The sequence below is a fragment of the Eschrichtius robustus genome, chromosome 2 (genome assembly GCF_028021215.1).
Source record: "Eschrichtius robustus isolate mEscRob2 chromosome 2, mEscRob2.pri, whole genome shotgun sequence".
NCBI classification, from domain to species: Eukaryota; Metazoa; Chordata; class Mammalia; order Artiodactyla; family Eschrichtiidae; genus Eschrichtius; species Eschrichtius robustus.
In genome coordinates, this window is record NC_090825.1 from 113,064,436 (window position 1) to 113,080,155 (window position 15,720).

Here is a 15,720-nt window from a genome sequence, read left to right on the forward strand (position 1 = left end):
TCATCTGTGAACCTCACCTCCAAGCTTAGAGCTTCCTCCCCAGGTGGGGTTGCCCCCTCTCTGAGCTCCAATTTCCCCATCAGCCTGGGGCCGTATATCTTCTCCTCCTTTCTCCTGGCTGCTTTATAGCTTGCTGGATAACACCTTCCCTTAGCACTTCAAAATGTATCGCTTGAAAGCATCTTAATGTTAACCAATGTGATTCTTTTTTAATTTGAAGGGGCTTATTTCTCCGAATGGCTTTCCTGATCATATAGGAGGGCATGCTCCCTAATATTAAACTTTTTCTTCATAAAGAGCAAAAAAATGACTCACATCTGTTTGATATTTAATTCAAATTGAATGGCAGGACAGGAACAAAATTACACTGCAAAAGGCCATAAAGCGTGATGTTTAAAAGAGCCAAGCATACCAAATCTACATGTCAGAAAATTTTAAATGACACAGGATTGAGGGGACACGGCCTGGGCAATGGGGTGTCTCCTACCCAAAAGCCAGAGGGGTAGTAGCCAAGTTGGGAGAAGGTGAGAGGTAGGAGAGGGGCTCACTTTGCCCTGGAGGAGGGATGGGTTTCTGCCACATGTGAGTTTGGGGTCTGGGATCCAAGCCTCAAGTGAGGGTCTTGATGCCTTCTGGAATCCAATGCCAGTTGCCCTGGGTTGCGGGGTAGCCTGTCTGGAGCCTCCCAAGGGGCTGCTGGGTAATGCTCACACACTGCCTGGGTAGCCAACCAGGCACTGCCCTGTTGTCAGTGTCCAGCAGGCCTTGGGGTTTGGCTACAGCTCAGAGACTGAGTTGAAAGCCCCTCTGCTTCCTGCTGATCAGTAAACCAGAGACTCCAATATCCTTTGTCTAAGAGGGATGAGAGGTGGGGTGAGGCCCAGAGAGCTGTGCTTTCCTTCCTCTAAATGCCAGGCAATCTGTCACTGCCCCGAACTCTAAAAGAGTTCCCAGGAAAGAAGGGAGTGTGGTCTCTTACTTAATACCCCCGTTGCATGTTTTAAGCCAGAGGACTGATTCCAGAGCCCTAGCACAAGCACTGCCATTGTAAACCATATCTGGTGACATCTGCTAGAGGGACATGACAATGTGACTCTGCAACCCAAGCTCGACCAGAGCTGATCAGCTGCCCTTCACTGAGTGTGCATGGAGGAAGGGGGTGAGGAGAAGAGCAAGGATCTAGAAGAAATCAGATACTGGCTCTCCCACTGACCTGCTGAGTGAATTTGGGCATTCATCCCCTCTCTGAGCCTTAGTTTCTTCTTCTGTTGCATGGGATGGTTTAACATCTTCATAAGGTTATTTTGAATATCCAATGTTCTAAATCTAAACACACATTCACTTTTAAATAGCAAAGCATTATACAGATTTCTTAGGATAGTTACTCTGACCCCTCTAGGGCTTCTGTGTACTAGCATCTTTCTTTCCAAGGCATTTTCGCATTGGTTATTTTGTGTCTCTGGCCCACAGTTGGGCACAAGGGGCTGGCACTTTTACAGTGGCGTCCTGGAGCTGTCTCATGCTGTCTTGTAAGAGACGACTGTTAAGCCACTATTAAAAATTAAATTGTATGAACTCACAGTTAAATAAACTATATTAAATACAAAGTTAGTAAATAATCAAAACACAGCTTCCTAATTATTTTACTGTATTTTACTGTATCTATGCTCTTGTAAATTGTGTCTGTATGGCGGAAATGCTATGAAAAGCTGTGCTCACTGTGCATCTCTTTCCAAATCCAAGTTCAGTGATGTCATCTTGATACGTTGAAATTGACCACAGCTGGAGAATTTACACCATGGAAATCGGAGATGGGTCAACACTGCAACCAGACTTCACGCACCACCCAGAGAGCCGGTTGTTAAACATTAACCAGCACATCCCTGATTGTTGAGATTGGCAAAGTGAGGCATGCGGAGCTTTTGGCGACTTTCTCAGTCTCACGGCCATGATGAATGTCTTTCTCTCAACCTGCTGCTCTCTCCGTCAGAGTTAGCTGTTCAGCACTCCCAGGACCTCATGTCCAGGGTGTATAGCATTTCGTTATCCAGAACACTCTGGCCTTTTCTGAATGCTCCTTGCCATTCCTCTAATGAGATCTCCTTGGCTTCTGTTTTTTCCTCTGAGCTGAGCCAAAATATTCACTCTGGTTTGTAAAGCATGCTGAGAATCTTAAGTGGAGGTATTTTCTCTTTCTTTAACCGCAAGGAGCAAAACTCACAGCTCATCATTACCCCATGGTTTTCTAACCAACACTTTACCTGGGGTGCTTGACAAAGCCCAGAGGCAGGCGTGTGCGTGTGAGTGTGTGTGTTGGGGAAGAAGTCAGACCGCATGAGTCTTTCCTGATGTTGCAGCTTGAAGTCTGCACAGCAACCGCAGGCCCCGGGGAAGAGGAATGTAAAACCGAAAGACGAAAGACGGAGCCCCCTGATGATTAGCTTCCCTCTCTGGCCTCCAGCGAGTGCCACAGGGGACTATGTGTTCCTCAGTAATGAGTCCCAGCACTTGTGCTGGAAGCCTCCGACGTCCGGCGTCCAGCCTGCCTGCCTCCAGGGCTCTCGGGCCAGAGCTCCAGCGTGGGAGCCCTGTGCCTCGTGCGTGTGTTTCCAAGAGGTGAAGGGCTGGGTGGTTCACGGAGACGGGACCCATCTAGAAACAGAAAAACCTGCTGGCCTCTTCTCATTCCGATCAATTAGTTTTTTAAAGTGCATGTTAACCTTTTAACCAGCATCTTTGTTGTGGTTTGCTGTGCTTCTCAAAGCCTCATTCCCTAAAGGTCTGCTTTCACCCCCTCCAAATTCTTCCTCACAGTCAATAGACACTTACTGAGGACCTACTGTGTGCCAGGTGGTTGTTCGATCTGCAGACAGTTTCCGCCACCCCCAGGGCTCTGCTGGGGGGGAGTGCTGGCATGATGTAGAGCACACAGCAAGTACACATATGCCCAGCTGAGGACGTACCTTTTGTTCCATGGATCATGCCTGAAAATCCTCTGAGTGTCCCAACACTGGTTTGGAGGTAGGAAGGAGCTAGCTCTTTGTGGGAAAAAGTCAAGGAAGCTTTCTGGAGGGAGGAACATTTGGGGATGGGTGGTGGTTCATGTCTAATAAGAAATGGCTGACATTTATTGAGCATTTCCAAGGTAGGTGCTGAGATCCCGTATAGGTTGTGTGTTTCAGTCTTCACAGAGGTGGGGTAGGTACTAATAGTATCCCCACTTTATACACGAAGAAAAGAGGCTTGGGAAATGAAGTTTCAGGGTCAGTAAGTGAAGGGCAGGGGGGGATTTGGACCCTGCTCTGCTGCCCTGCCTCTCAGGCGGGAGGGGAGGGCTGCGGAATCAAAGCAGACATCCTTGCAGGACTGTGTGGGCCAGGCCAGGCCGCGTCTGTACCTCACTGTCCTGCACTCGTCCTTTGTGCCCTCTCCCTTCCTTTCTTACAGGTGCTGAAGGTCATACAGGCTGGGGTGACAGTGGTAGAGGGGGATTTGTGTTTGCCTATGGCTTCAGGAGACCCCTGAGCAGTGGAGTCCTCTGTGCTGTGCGTCCCTCTCCCATCTCCTCTCCATTCTTGGCGGCCACCCCAGGGCTTCATGCTGGGACTGAGGGCACTGAGGTGGCACACTCCCTGTGCTGGGTTTGACGGTTTGCCCTCTGTACTTCGGGGAGTCATCCCTGCAGGCTGCATATCCTAGGCTGCTCATCAGCTGCCTTTGGCTGGCTTCGGTCACTGGGGGCCAGGAAAGGGGAGAAGCCAGGATATTTTGCCCTCTCTCTCAGCACCTTGGGGAGAGTCTGGCAGCAGCTGCATCTCTTCTGTGGCTCCAGCTCCCGCTGGATGGCCTCTGCCTCCAAGGTCCCAGCTTCACGGGTAGCTCTAGCTCTGTGCCGCACAGCACCCGCTCTGGCAACACGGTCTCTGCAGGTGCCCCTGCAGCCCCGGGGGTGGGAGCTAGCTGTGGTAGCACTTCTTGTTCTTGCTGAACTCTGAATTGCATTGCCTGCGTGGCTTTTTGGCGATTCTATCACCTGTATACCCAATTCACTGAATCAAATTGTTGAAATACTAAGAGTGGTTGTTTTTTTTTTTTTCCTGACTATATCCTGACTGATATACTCCCGGCCACCGTCACCCCACCTGTCCCACAAGCAAGGTGACCTAATAGGGTCCATCTTCCTAGCTCATCTGCAGCAAGCTGCAGGTGAATGGAAGAGTGATATCATGGCATCCCCATCCCTCAGAGAAGCAATTATGGAAACCCCATGGCTGGCTGCCTGGCTGAGCTCTCCCTCCAAAGGCCCCTGTCTCTGCTTTATTCTGAAGATTCCCCACCCCCTCCCCCCGACATACACATCTTTAAAGGAAAGTGAGGCAGACATCCCAGCTGGGGCTCCTTCCAGCAGTTAAAGTGCTTGGCTCAGAGCCTGGGGCGTCCTGATGGCTTTGCCCAGTACCTGCTCTGTGTAAGCTCTGTGTTAGGTAACGCAGAGAGGATCAGAGAACAGGGGGGAAGGAAAGCCCCCTCCAGAGCCCCAGACCCCACGGTTTCTCCCTCCTCCCTGGACTGTAATTTGGTTTTGATTCACATCTGCCCTTTCTCAGACTCCTTCTTTCTTGTTCCCAAATGTCTGGAGCTGCGCACTCTGGTGATGGTGGCCCTTAAAGAAGTGGGCGTCACGGGGAAGTGGAAGCAGAGATAGAAACAGCTCAAGGATGCTGACATTACTACGGGGCACACATTTTTGTGGTGCGAGCCCCCTGCCAAATGGCACCTAAAGCCCTTTCCACTCACGTGCCTAAAGAAGAAAATAATGAACGTCTTCTGTTGAGGATCACCTGGCTCCCCACATCCACTCACTTAGGCTGTTTTGTTCCCACTGGAGCGTATGATTGGAAAACAAAGGTAAATGAGAGCAATTTATTCCCGGATCATTTTTTTTCCCCCAGCAGGATTAAAGCTGCCTCAGCCATAAAGAGTTTACAAACTCTAAAGAAAGATAACTTCCCTTCTCACGGCCCGGTCATGGGGAGGTAATGCATGTTTCCAATCAGCTGAGAACGTAACTCAAATGGTAGATTTTATTTCACTTTAATCCGCCTGTGAGTTCACTTTCAAGGTAAGAGGGACCACAACCTGCAACGTGAATAGAGTTTATTAACTCCGAAATCTCCTCCTAAAGGTGGAGGAGCTGGCTTAGCTCCTCCTTGCCTGGCTTCGGGGCCTGGTGTGGTAGAGCGTGACTGGGGCGCGGGGTGCAGGGAGAGCTGCCTCAGTGAGGGGAGGTTGCCTCAGTGATTCAGAGACCAGCTAACCTGCTGGAGGCACCAGTACCAGCAGATGCCATGGAGCGGAAGCAGAGGAAGAAGGGGACACAGAGCAAAGCTGGAGAAACCAACTCACGCCGCACATACGGCAGGAGGCAGGCCTCCCGGCCCAGTCTGGCGGCGGGAGGAGGTTATGGAGGCGGCAGCAAACCATTCACCTGGCGTGGGGCTCCCTTGCTCTTGCACATCTCTTTGCTGACTGCAGCCTGGCCGCTCAGTGGGCTGCTGGGAAAGAATCCCTTCTCAGTTCCTGTCTCAGCTCTCTTTGGTCACAGGGCAACCTTGAGCTAGCCCCTTAACTCTGTCTTACTTCACGTGTACGAAGTAACCGTCGATTTGAGGGGAAAGGGAAAATGTTTCCTTTGTCAGCCTACTGTGAAAACTTTAATGTCACCCTTTCCACTGGGTAAGCGTTGTCCTCTCCAATCCTTTCTTTGAAAATGCAGATGCCTCTAGCAGGGCGAGATCTTAGCGTCCTGCACCACAGGAAATCTCTTTTAAGAGACAGTCTTGTTTCAGGGAGGCTGTGTGCTCCTAGTGTGTGTTTGGGGTAGGTGGTCTCTGTGGCCCACAGGCCCAGACTCAACCCAGCCAGCCCAACCCCTGATTGCCGTGGCTGGGAGCCCTCCCAGGGTCTGCTGGGGACACCTCCGTGCCTCTGTTTGGGGCAGGAAGTGCTGGCTGAGAGCTATCTCTTGGTATGTGGGACCCTGTCAAATCTGTCAACCTTCCTCAGGAGTCATCACACCGAGTTCCAAAAACCCAGAATTCGGGTTGAGTTTGGGCTGCAGAGTCTCAAGAACTAGGCAGAAGAACCAGCCTTGTTCTGCCCCAGCCAGAGGCTCTGGGCTGCCCCAACAGAAGCCTACAGCAGATAAGACTTACTGTCTGCCCTCAGCTTCGCGGCCTTGTTGCCCCAGAGGGCCGGCCTGCTTCTTGCCCCCCCCCCCCACTGCAGGCCTTGGCCTGGCCCTTGCCTGCCCCGAGAAGCCTGGCTCAAGCCTTAGCACCGCCAAATTGACTGCTTCCCTGACCACGCGTGCCTGTCTGTCTGTCCCGGCTCTGCCCAGCTCTGTGAGGGCCGTCGGTAATACAACAGCAAACCACCCAGGGTCCTTGTCTGTGTGGATCTTGGGGTCTCACAGGGAGACAGACATGGAAACCGTGGGTGCGGCGTTCCGATGCCGGGAGAGAACGGCCGTGCATGGCTGTGGCCAGGACTGCGCTGTCTGATGCGTCTGCCGCCACGACCTGACGGCGTTTCTTTGTGCCTCAGAGCCCCACGCTGGGGTTGTTGATGGAGCATTCTCGTGTCTCCCTCAGCACGGGGCTCAAGCGAACGCAGTGACTCACAGACAAGTCGGGGAGACTCCCATTCTTAGAAGAGCAGAGGAACGTGGGGTTATAATGCCTGAAAGGGCACAGGGAATGATTTCTAAATTTCCAGATGTCCTCTCAGAGAGTTGTAGCGCTCTGGGGTATGCCTGAATGTAATTGATGTAGCTCTTTGTAGCAGATGTGTGTGTGTGCATGTGTGTGTGTGTGTGTGTGTGTGTGTATAAGCTGAGTCCATGTGTCTATATGCATTCAATTCATTCCACTAAATCAAACAATGAAAGCGGCCCTATTGAGCACTTCCTGTGTGCCAGACACTGCACCAGGTTCTTTATAGGCAGTGCCTCATGTTACCTTCTCAAAGCTGTTATTTTCCCCATTTCCCAGAAGAAGAAACTGAGGTACAGGGAATTTCAGTCACTTGTCCAAGGTCCCAGAACTAGTAAGTGTGGAGCAAGAATTCTAACCCAGGCAGCAGCCTGACTGCAGAGCCCCAGCTTGGAGCCACAACAGCATGTGTGCGTGTGCGTGCACGCGTGAGTGCACGCGTGCGTGTGCACGCGCATGCTCATGTACACCCCTCAGCCACATAGGCTGCCCTGCGTATGGGAGCTGAGGGAATGCAGAGGACATTGCTGAGAGGGACTCACCGCCCTGCTCAGTCTGTCCGAGCAGCAAAGGAAAGGGGTATCAAGTTCATGGACCAGCGCCTGAAACCAGTCTGATAATTCTAACTGCTGGGCGAGAATTGGGGGGTGGGTGTTGGGGTCTGGTGATTTAAATGGTTTTCTACCCAAGAAAAATGGAGCCTTGCATGGAGTGGAGCTTTGCTGTTTAGGAAACGTGTATGAGGCAGGCAGTGAGTTTCCGGAGGGGACTTCATGAACAGGTAGAGTCTGAAACAACAAGCTGGGTGTTTCTTAGCTCCCTTCTGCCCTGTCTCTGGTCTGCCCTCCTCCCATGTGCTGCACAGTCCATCCTGGGGCCCAGAGGGCCTCCTAGACTTCACCCCAAGTCAGAGTCCCCCCCAGGGAGGAGGCGGGCTGCTCCCTCTCATAGGCCCCCAGCTGGGTTGGGTTTGCTCCTTCCTGGAAGGAAGAGGACTCTCGGTCTATGGCAGAGGTTCCCTGGTGGAGCAGGGGAGCTGCACCCTGGGGACTCTGGGGAGCCACCAGCCAGCTTCCTCTCTTCAGCCTTTGATGTTCAGGTTTAGTCTCCAGGCAGTGGCTTCTCAGTTCTGCATGCAAAGGGCTGCTGCTCCCTAATGCATAGTTTGGGGAGCACTTCGGTCTGTGGAGGGATCATTGTGTGAAAAATAAAGGCAGTCCCAAAACATGGGCTTCATCAGACCACACCACACAGGGCTTCTGCTGCTCACCCGCCCTGACCGTGTGTCTCCCATTCTACAAACCCTGAATATTGGGCCTTCTGGTGCCAACGTTCACAATAATAAACCCCCTCCTGACTGCCCACCAGGTCCATGGCTAAGACAAAATTCTTCATCAGGGAATCACAGAGTGTGGATGAGCCCTCAGGCTCTGGAGCCATCCCGCCAGGCTCCCAACCTTCTCTCACTCCATATTCCTGTCTAAGGTGAGCCCTTGGGCCAGGACCTATACGTTTCCCTCTCTCAGGTCTCGCGATAGTAGCTAACGCTTACTGAGTGGCCGCTGTGTGCCAGGTGCTGTAAGTGCTTTATATGTGCCACCTCCTAAAACCCTCACAGCCCACTGGCTGGCTCCAGTGGGGAGCCCAGCGGGCTCCAGCAGGGAGGTGCTATCATCTTGCCCATTTTCCAGAAGGAGAAATGGAGACCAAAGCAGCCTTGATCTTGCCGAAGACCACACAGCTAGTGAGTGGCATGACGTTGGGCAAGATACTTCACTTTTCTGAGCCTCAATTTCCTCATCTGTACAATGTGGTTAATGCCGTTGTCTATCTGGGCGTTGTGGAGATTAAATGGGGGAATGTACACAGCACCTAGCAGAGCGTGGAGTACGTAGTAAGCACTCACCAGACACGGCCACTTAATAGTAGAGCTGAGGTTAACACCAGCATGAAGAGAGAGAAAACACAATGTCTCTAGCACTGCCCACAGTGATCATCTCCTGAATGCACGTCTTTCCTGAGTCCCAAGTAAGCTTCCTGAGGGCAGGGCCTTAGTCAACCTGTTCACTGCTGGTTCCCCGGGCTTTGCACAGCATCTGGTACAAGGTGGGTGCTTGGTGAAAGTTGAGTGAAGGACTGCTCTGGCGGCCCCATGGGCCATTCACAGCTTTGGACAGCCCGTTCTTCTCACATCCCTTGCCCTCCTCTGCTTTGTGGCTGTGACCTGAGTGTATCTGCCTCATTCCCTATCGGATGGAATCTTCCCAAGTCTGGGCAGCCTGGGTCCTGCCCACTGCTACCTTCCCCAAGGAGAAGATGCTCAGGCCTGGCAGTGCGGTTGAACTTCCTTGCGGCCTACGCTGGGTGCAAAAGGATCTCTCTTCTTGGGCGGGAAGTGAGGAGTGTTGGAAGCCTTGCTGGAGGTGGTCACAGACCTGGGGATGTGAGCCAGCTCGTGGGCAGCTTCAGTGCCTTGGATATCGTAGAGCAGGGTCAAGGCTGATGGCAACTATCTGGGTCTGAGGTCCCTCCCTGCATGACACAGGTGAACACGGTTTCTAAACCACACTCCCCCTCCCCAGGACGGCACGGAGCGTGGCTGCTTGTGCTCTGCCCCCCAGCACATACCTCCCAACAGGCACTGAGAAAATGAGCCCACTCTTGATCCCCTAGTAGTCCACCCCCATTGGCATACGACCCACCCTTGAGTGAAATAACTGCTGAACTGTGTTCTGTCACAACCTCCCACCCCGCCCTCTCATAGAATTAGTCTTGGAAGAGCCCATTGCTCTGGGAAGCTACCTTCCCCTGAAGACCTTTGCCCTCTGGTCAGCCAAGGCTTTGATCCAGAAGTGAGAGTGGGGGGGCATGAGGATGAAGAGGATGACAGTGGCAATGCATTCCCGGGCAGGCCCAGCCCCCAGCTCCCCATCCCCAGGAAGCCCTCCGCTCTACCTTCATCCTTTCCAGAACTGTGAGCCCCCGCCTTGCCAATTTCCTCTTACACCTCTTCTCTATTTCCCGCCCCTGCCTCTGCATGAGGATGTGGCGTGCAGGCGGCCCATCTGGGGATCAGGGAATCCTACTGGGTATGCCAGCTTAATGAAATACTTGCAGTTTATTAAACACAGGCTTCCCTAAGCCCCGAGTGCCTGTGGGTATTTGAAAGCCCAAGGTAACCCCAAGCTACCACAAACGTAATTGTTACATGTGTCCATGCATTCCTGGTGCAACCTCAAACTCCAGCTCTTAAGCGGCACACGAAATTAGCAACATAAAGTAACTCCTAGTCAGATGAGAGGGGGAAATGTGGGGAAACACCGAGAGAGGCTCCCAGAACCCCTCAGGGCCTCTAAAAGTATATGAAGTTCCTGTTACCTTGCATAGCTATGGATGCGGAGGGCACTCCCCTCACCCCTGGTGGTTCATGCTTGCAGAATAGGTTCATTATTACGCGGCAGGCCTGGCTTGTCAACCTAGCATGATGTAGCTTGACTATTTCAAGTCCCATTTCAGCTAAGGCTTGCTCCGGGGTGGCCGGCGGGACTCGCAGGGCGCACTGTCTGGGGGCTCCCTCTGGAGCTGTATTTCTGGTGCTCCTCCAGGGCTGGGCTGGGAAGGGCTGTCGAGAAGCCCCAGGTGACCCCGAGCCTGCTGCCCTGAACCTGAGGGAGGCTGCTCCTGGGGGATGATTTCCCATTCGTCGGTCTCCTCAGCCTGGAGCCTGTAAATCAGGGGCGAGGGGCTGAGCTGGAAGCAGCAGACAAAGGCCTCCAGGGAGGTGCCTCCCTCGATGTGGACCACCATCTGCATGCCAGAGAAGGCGACCCTGTTGACGGTGCTCAGGGGCACCTGCTCCAGGAACCTCAGCGTCAGCCCGTTGACCCACACGCAGCCCTTGCGGCTCAGAGCCTTCAAGTTGAAGGCCAGCCGGGCACTGCCCTTCTCCAGGTAGGGTTCCAGTGACAAGTGCTGGCGGGAGAGGCGAGGGAGCTGCAGCCGGAGGTGGGCATCCAGGCCCCGGCCCACCAGCAGTGGGCTGGTGTCGTGCTCTAGCTGCGGAGGGACATTGGCGAAGGTGGCAGGACCTGGCGTGGGGTGGTGCAGGCTCACCCGCAGGACCGTGAGGGGCCTCTCCATGGACGATAGCCTAAGAAAGACGGAGCACAGACACACAGGCGTGGGTGGAGGCAGACACTCCTCTGTGATTCCCTGAGCCCGGACATTCTTGCCCACCTCAGGGGCTCCCAGCCACCTCCGGCCAAGCAGGGCCGGGCACTGAACGTCGATGCAGTCATTCTGCTCCAGCCAGGCTGCAGCCATGGCCAGAGCTGGTATGAAAGCTCAGGCCCGCTGCTTCTAGCTTCAGCTTCATCCCTAACACGCTCTGAGTGAGGCATGTTACTCAATCTCCAAATTTTAGTTCTCTCTTCTGTAACGTAGGTATGTTGATCCTTGTCTGTGCAAGGTCCAAGGCATACCAGCCTGTGTGGTGGGGTTTGCGTGGCCTGTTGACATTTGGGGACAATTTGTCCTGCCTCATGGAAAGGGAAGGATAGAAGGTAGGATCCACCTTCCTTGTATCCGCCAGTCACACAGCAAATGCTTGCCGCGCCCTCCTCTGAGCCAGGCGCTGACCAGTGGCTGGGGATGAGCTCATCAACAGGAACACCAGCTGGGAAAGGAGAAGGGGTTTCTAGCTCCCGGCGTTGTGGAATGACACAGAAAAGGGGACCCCCGCCTGCTCCTGGGGGAATCAGAAAGGCTGCCTGGACACCCCAAGGAAGAACAAAAACATCTAGCACATTCTAAGTGCTCCTATGCGCGCGAATGCCACAGGCATCCCCTCCTCACTGTCTGGGGCAGAAGACAGATCCTGGTGATGAACTTGGAAAGAGCTGAGATCTCTCTCAGAACTGATGGGGCTCCACGGAGGTCAACTGGCCATACATATCTGCCAGTGTGCAATGCACATGTCACTCGCCTCTGTAACTCCGTCTCTAGAAATTTGTCCTTTAGAATCTCACTGGCACATGCAGGAAGCCTCTGTTCCTGCATGGATTTGAGGAACATAAACTCTCTGGCACATGTACCAACCCCATAGGGCCCAGGACATGCCACCACCTTCTACAGGAACCAAGGACTGAGTGGATCTGAATAACTAAATGTACACTTTCCCAGCACCAGGCTTTTGCTTACAGTATTTTCTCTCCTGAGAATGCATCTTCCATCCCAAACTGCTCAAGGCCCGGTTCAAATGTGACCTCTTCCATGAAGCCCTTTTCCTCTCTCTGCACTCAGACCCTCACAACAAGGAGGGTCCCCCCGGGGCTGCTCCATTCAGTCCCTTTTCCATTATGTGTCAGTTCTGTGGGTCCTTGCCCCATCTGCCCTGTGCTCCTCTCCTCCTGTCGTCCCTGAGGCCTCCCGAGGGCAGAGCTGCCTCGATGCCCTGTGTCCCACTGCCCGGTCCAGACGGGGTCTGGCCACAGCAAGTGTCTGGGGGCACACCTGCCAAATGGCTAAATGGGAAGAGGCTCACACATGTGAAAATCATGTGAAATCCAGTCCAGAGAGACCCCACATGAGAGTCTGGTCCTTAAAGGCTGTGGGACAGGCTCCAAGTCCCTCCCGACCCTGGACTCCCTATCTTTTGGGTGAAGTAATGGTGAGAACGTCCCAATCTGACAGTGAGTGCAGAGCCCTTAGGGCACACCCTTTTCCCTCACGCACACACACATGCAGCCCCACACAGACACACCACAACCACACCCCGCTTCTTGCCCCAGCCTGCAGAAAGCCTCTCCCTGAGGTGTGCGTAAACCAGGCCCAGGACAGCTGAGCTGGACAGCCAAGTCCTCAGGCCTGGCCAGGAGCTCAGAGTTCACTTCCAGGAACCAATCCCATGGCCCAGGGACCCTAAGAGAATCCCTCAGAAAAAAGGGTTCAACACTGCTCTTGTGACCTTACTCTCTGCTCTGCTGAGTCCTCCAGAGCTGATAGAAATCCCCCTGCCGGTGCAGAGCCCCTGCAGAGGCCTTCTCTTTGCTCCAGGACCACAGTTGTTCCGGGGAAGCGGAAACTCAGAGGAAGACTCTCCGGGGTATGTGCCTGGCGAGGAGCCGGCAGGGGCCCCGTTCCCAGTCCCACCAGGCCTTCTCCCCTCACTGTGAGCTCAAGTCTCTGACCTCCACCTACCTTACTTCCAGGGTCACATCTGACTCTGGCACTGCAGCTGTGAGCTTCTGACCTCCACCTACCTTACTTCCAGGGTCACGTCTGACTCCGGCACTGCAGCTGTGAGCTCCCGGGAGGAAGTGGGTCTAGGCTGGGGCGAGTCTGGGGATGGCAATTATGGCTACGGTTCGGGGAAGTGATGTGTCAGAATGCTCATCAGGTTTGTTGCTTTCTTCCTTTTTCCCTTTAGGAAAGAAAATGGAAGCGTAATTTCTTGTTGCAGAAGTGCAGCCCCACTGCTAAGAGGTTGGAAACCCCAGTCTGGGACCCTTGCTAGGAGAGGCCCCTGAGTTCCCTCCCGGGTTTCATCTCTGCCAATCTCTACTGCCCCATCCCCCGGGATCCTGAGAGCTATTTCAGGGTATGAACAGAGTTCCTCTTCCCCTCTGCCAGGTGGGTGGGGCAAAGGCATCCCAGACCTGTTAGAAAGGGGAGCTCTTTTGGACGGAGGGCCAGTGAGGGGAGCTCCCATTGCATGTGGGAGACTGTGAGGGGGCCACTGTGGCTGGACCAGGGGTGGCCAAGGGAGCTATGGGCAACACAGCGGTCCACTGAGTGTCTCAGGAAAGGGCAGGGCCTCAGGGGAAGGATAAAACAGCTACTCACAGAGGGTGGCCTCTCCAGCAGTAGGACAGCAGGAAGACCACCTTCTATGCCCACCTCTCCAGGGCTCTGCTGGCCTTCGAGGGCCGCCTGGAAGAGACCAAGATGGATGTGTGTCCAGCACTGGCCCCAGATGATCTCAATCTCTCTTCTCTAACTGCTTCCTAGAAAAAAAAAAGATATACTTGCTAGAAAAAGTTAATATCAAACAGAGCCTCTACAACTTCTCATTAACAATGTTCTACAATTAATAAAAAAAGTACTAGGCATGCTAAGCTACAGGACCAACTGTCAAACAAGAGAAAAAACCAACAGAAACAATCTCACTATGTACGTCCACAAAAAGACCTGTACAAGAATGTTCACAGACGTGGATGGACCTAGAGACTGTCATACAGAGTGAAGTAAGCCAGAAAGAGAAAAACAAATATCGTATATTAACGCATGTATGTGGAACCTAGAAAAATGGTACAGATGAACCGGTTTGCAAGGCAGAAGTTGAGACACAGATGTAGAGAACAAACGTATGGACACCAAGGGGGAAAAGCGGTGGGGGGGTGGGGATGGTGGTGTGATGAATTGGGAGATTGGGATTGACATGTATACACTGATGTGTATAAAATTGATGACTAATAAGAACCTGCTGTATAAAAAAATAAATAAAATTAAAAAAAAAAAAAGAATGTTCACAGAAGTTTTATCCTATTAACCCCAAACTGGAAACAACCCAAATGTCCATTAAGAAAAATGGATAAAAATTTGTATAATATGTATACAGTGAAACACTACACAGCAGTAAAAAAGAGAATGGACCAATGATACACAAAACAATGCAGATGAATCTCAAGACCATTATGGAGAGCAAAAGAAACCAGGCACAAATGATATAGACTGTATGATTCCATTTACATGAAATGCAAGAACAGATAAAACTAGCCTATGGTAATAGAGGTCAGAGTATTGAATGATCTCTGCAGAGAGGTATTGACTGGTGTATTCGTTTACCGGGGCTGCCATAACAAAGTACCACAAATGGCGTCACTTAAATAAACAGAAATATATGGTCTCAAAGTCCTGGGGACTAGATGTCCAAGACTGTTTCAGCAGGATTAGTTCCTTCTGAAAGAGAATCTGTTCCAGGCCTGTCACCTAGCTGCTGGAGGTTTGCTGGTAATCCTTGGCATTGCTTGGCCTGTAGAGGCATCACCCTGATCTCTGCCTTCGTCGTCACGTGGCATCCTCCCTGCACGCAGTGGTTCCAATGGCAGCATTTCAGGCGCGCTGGTTGGCTTATGAGGGAGAGGGGCCTGGGGCAGGCAGTCAGGCTAGACCTCAGGGCTCTTGCCGGCACCATAGCCCCGTTCAGCACAGACAGCTTCACCTCCCTGATGGACGGATGGATGACCAGAAGTCCAAATGGCCACTCTGAGGAGCTTTAAGTTCTGCAAACACACCAGGGCTGAGCCTGCTGAGCGGAAGGTGGCTGGCCATGTTCCAGAGACCTTCCTCGCGGCCCATGGGTCTGCCTAGCCCAGACTGCTGGCCAGCTGCATGTCTCGGAACCACGGTCCTCCCCAGGGCCCCTCACACACACTGCCTTCCCTTCTTGGTGATGCTCAGGTATTTCCTCCCATCTGCAGAGAAGGGCAGTGGGCCTCAGGCAGAAGCCTGGCAGGGGCTTTGCTGCCCCTAGGTGTATGACCTTGGGTAAGTCCTATCCCCTCTCCATGCCTTAGTTTTCCTCGCCGGGGCATGGGACATACCTCCTCACTGCCCCCTGGAACCAGGCCTCAGTGAGAGGAAAGCTGTGTCCCCACTCCCAGCCCTGGCACGGGAGAGCGTGTGGGCGGAAGAGATGTGCTCATGGCCCCTGAGTTCCCTCATAACTCAGTTCCCAGCAGTTCCCAGCAGTTCCCAGCGAGACAGAGAACTGAAACAGCCAGGGAACTTATCTGACAAGAGGAAGCACTGCCCAGCTGCATCTCCCACGGACCAGCAGGAAGGCGTGCTGGTAACTGTCTGGCCTTTCCCCGGGGGCAGGGTGAGAGCCAGGGAAGGTGAGAGCAGAGGGAGTGGAGGTGCTGGCTTCTCTCTGCACGGCGCCCTT

General features: G+C 53.1%; 2 protein-coding genes across 2 annotated transcripts; both read right to left on the minus strand.

The window, feature by feature from the left end:
* Positions 1–7,246: 7,246 nt before the first annotated feature.
* DCANP1 (dendritic cell associated nuclear protein 1) lies at positions 7,247–10,202 on the minus strand. Its single transcript, XM_068534871.1, is given in 7 exon segments — positions 7,247–7,341; positions 7,344–7,414; positions 7,416–7,554; positions 7,557–7,644; positions 7,770–7,841; positions 7,844–7,955; positions 10,189–10,202. Coding segments are annotated over 7 exon segments (591 nt in total).
* Positions 10,203–10,289: 87 nt separating this feature from the next.
* Positions 10,290–13,167, minus strand: TIFAB (TIFA inhibitor). Its single transcript, XM_068534872.1, has 2 exons — positions 13,034–13,167; positions 10,290–10,923 (listed from the first exon to the last, which is right to left on the minus strand). The coding sequence occupies exon 2, from the start codon at positions 10,911–10,913 to the stop codon at positions 10,290–10,292; it is 624 nt and encodes a 207-aa protein (XP_068390973.1). The 5' UTR covers positions 10,914–10,923; positions 13,034–13,167.
* Positions 13,168–15,720: the final 2,553 nt, after the last annotated feature.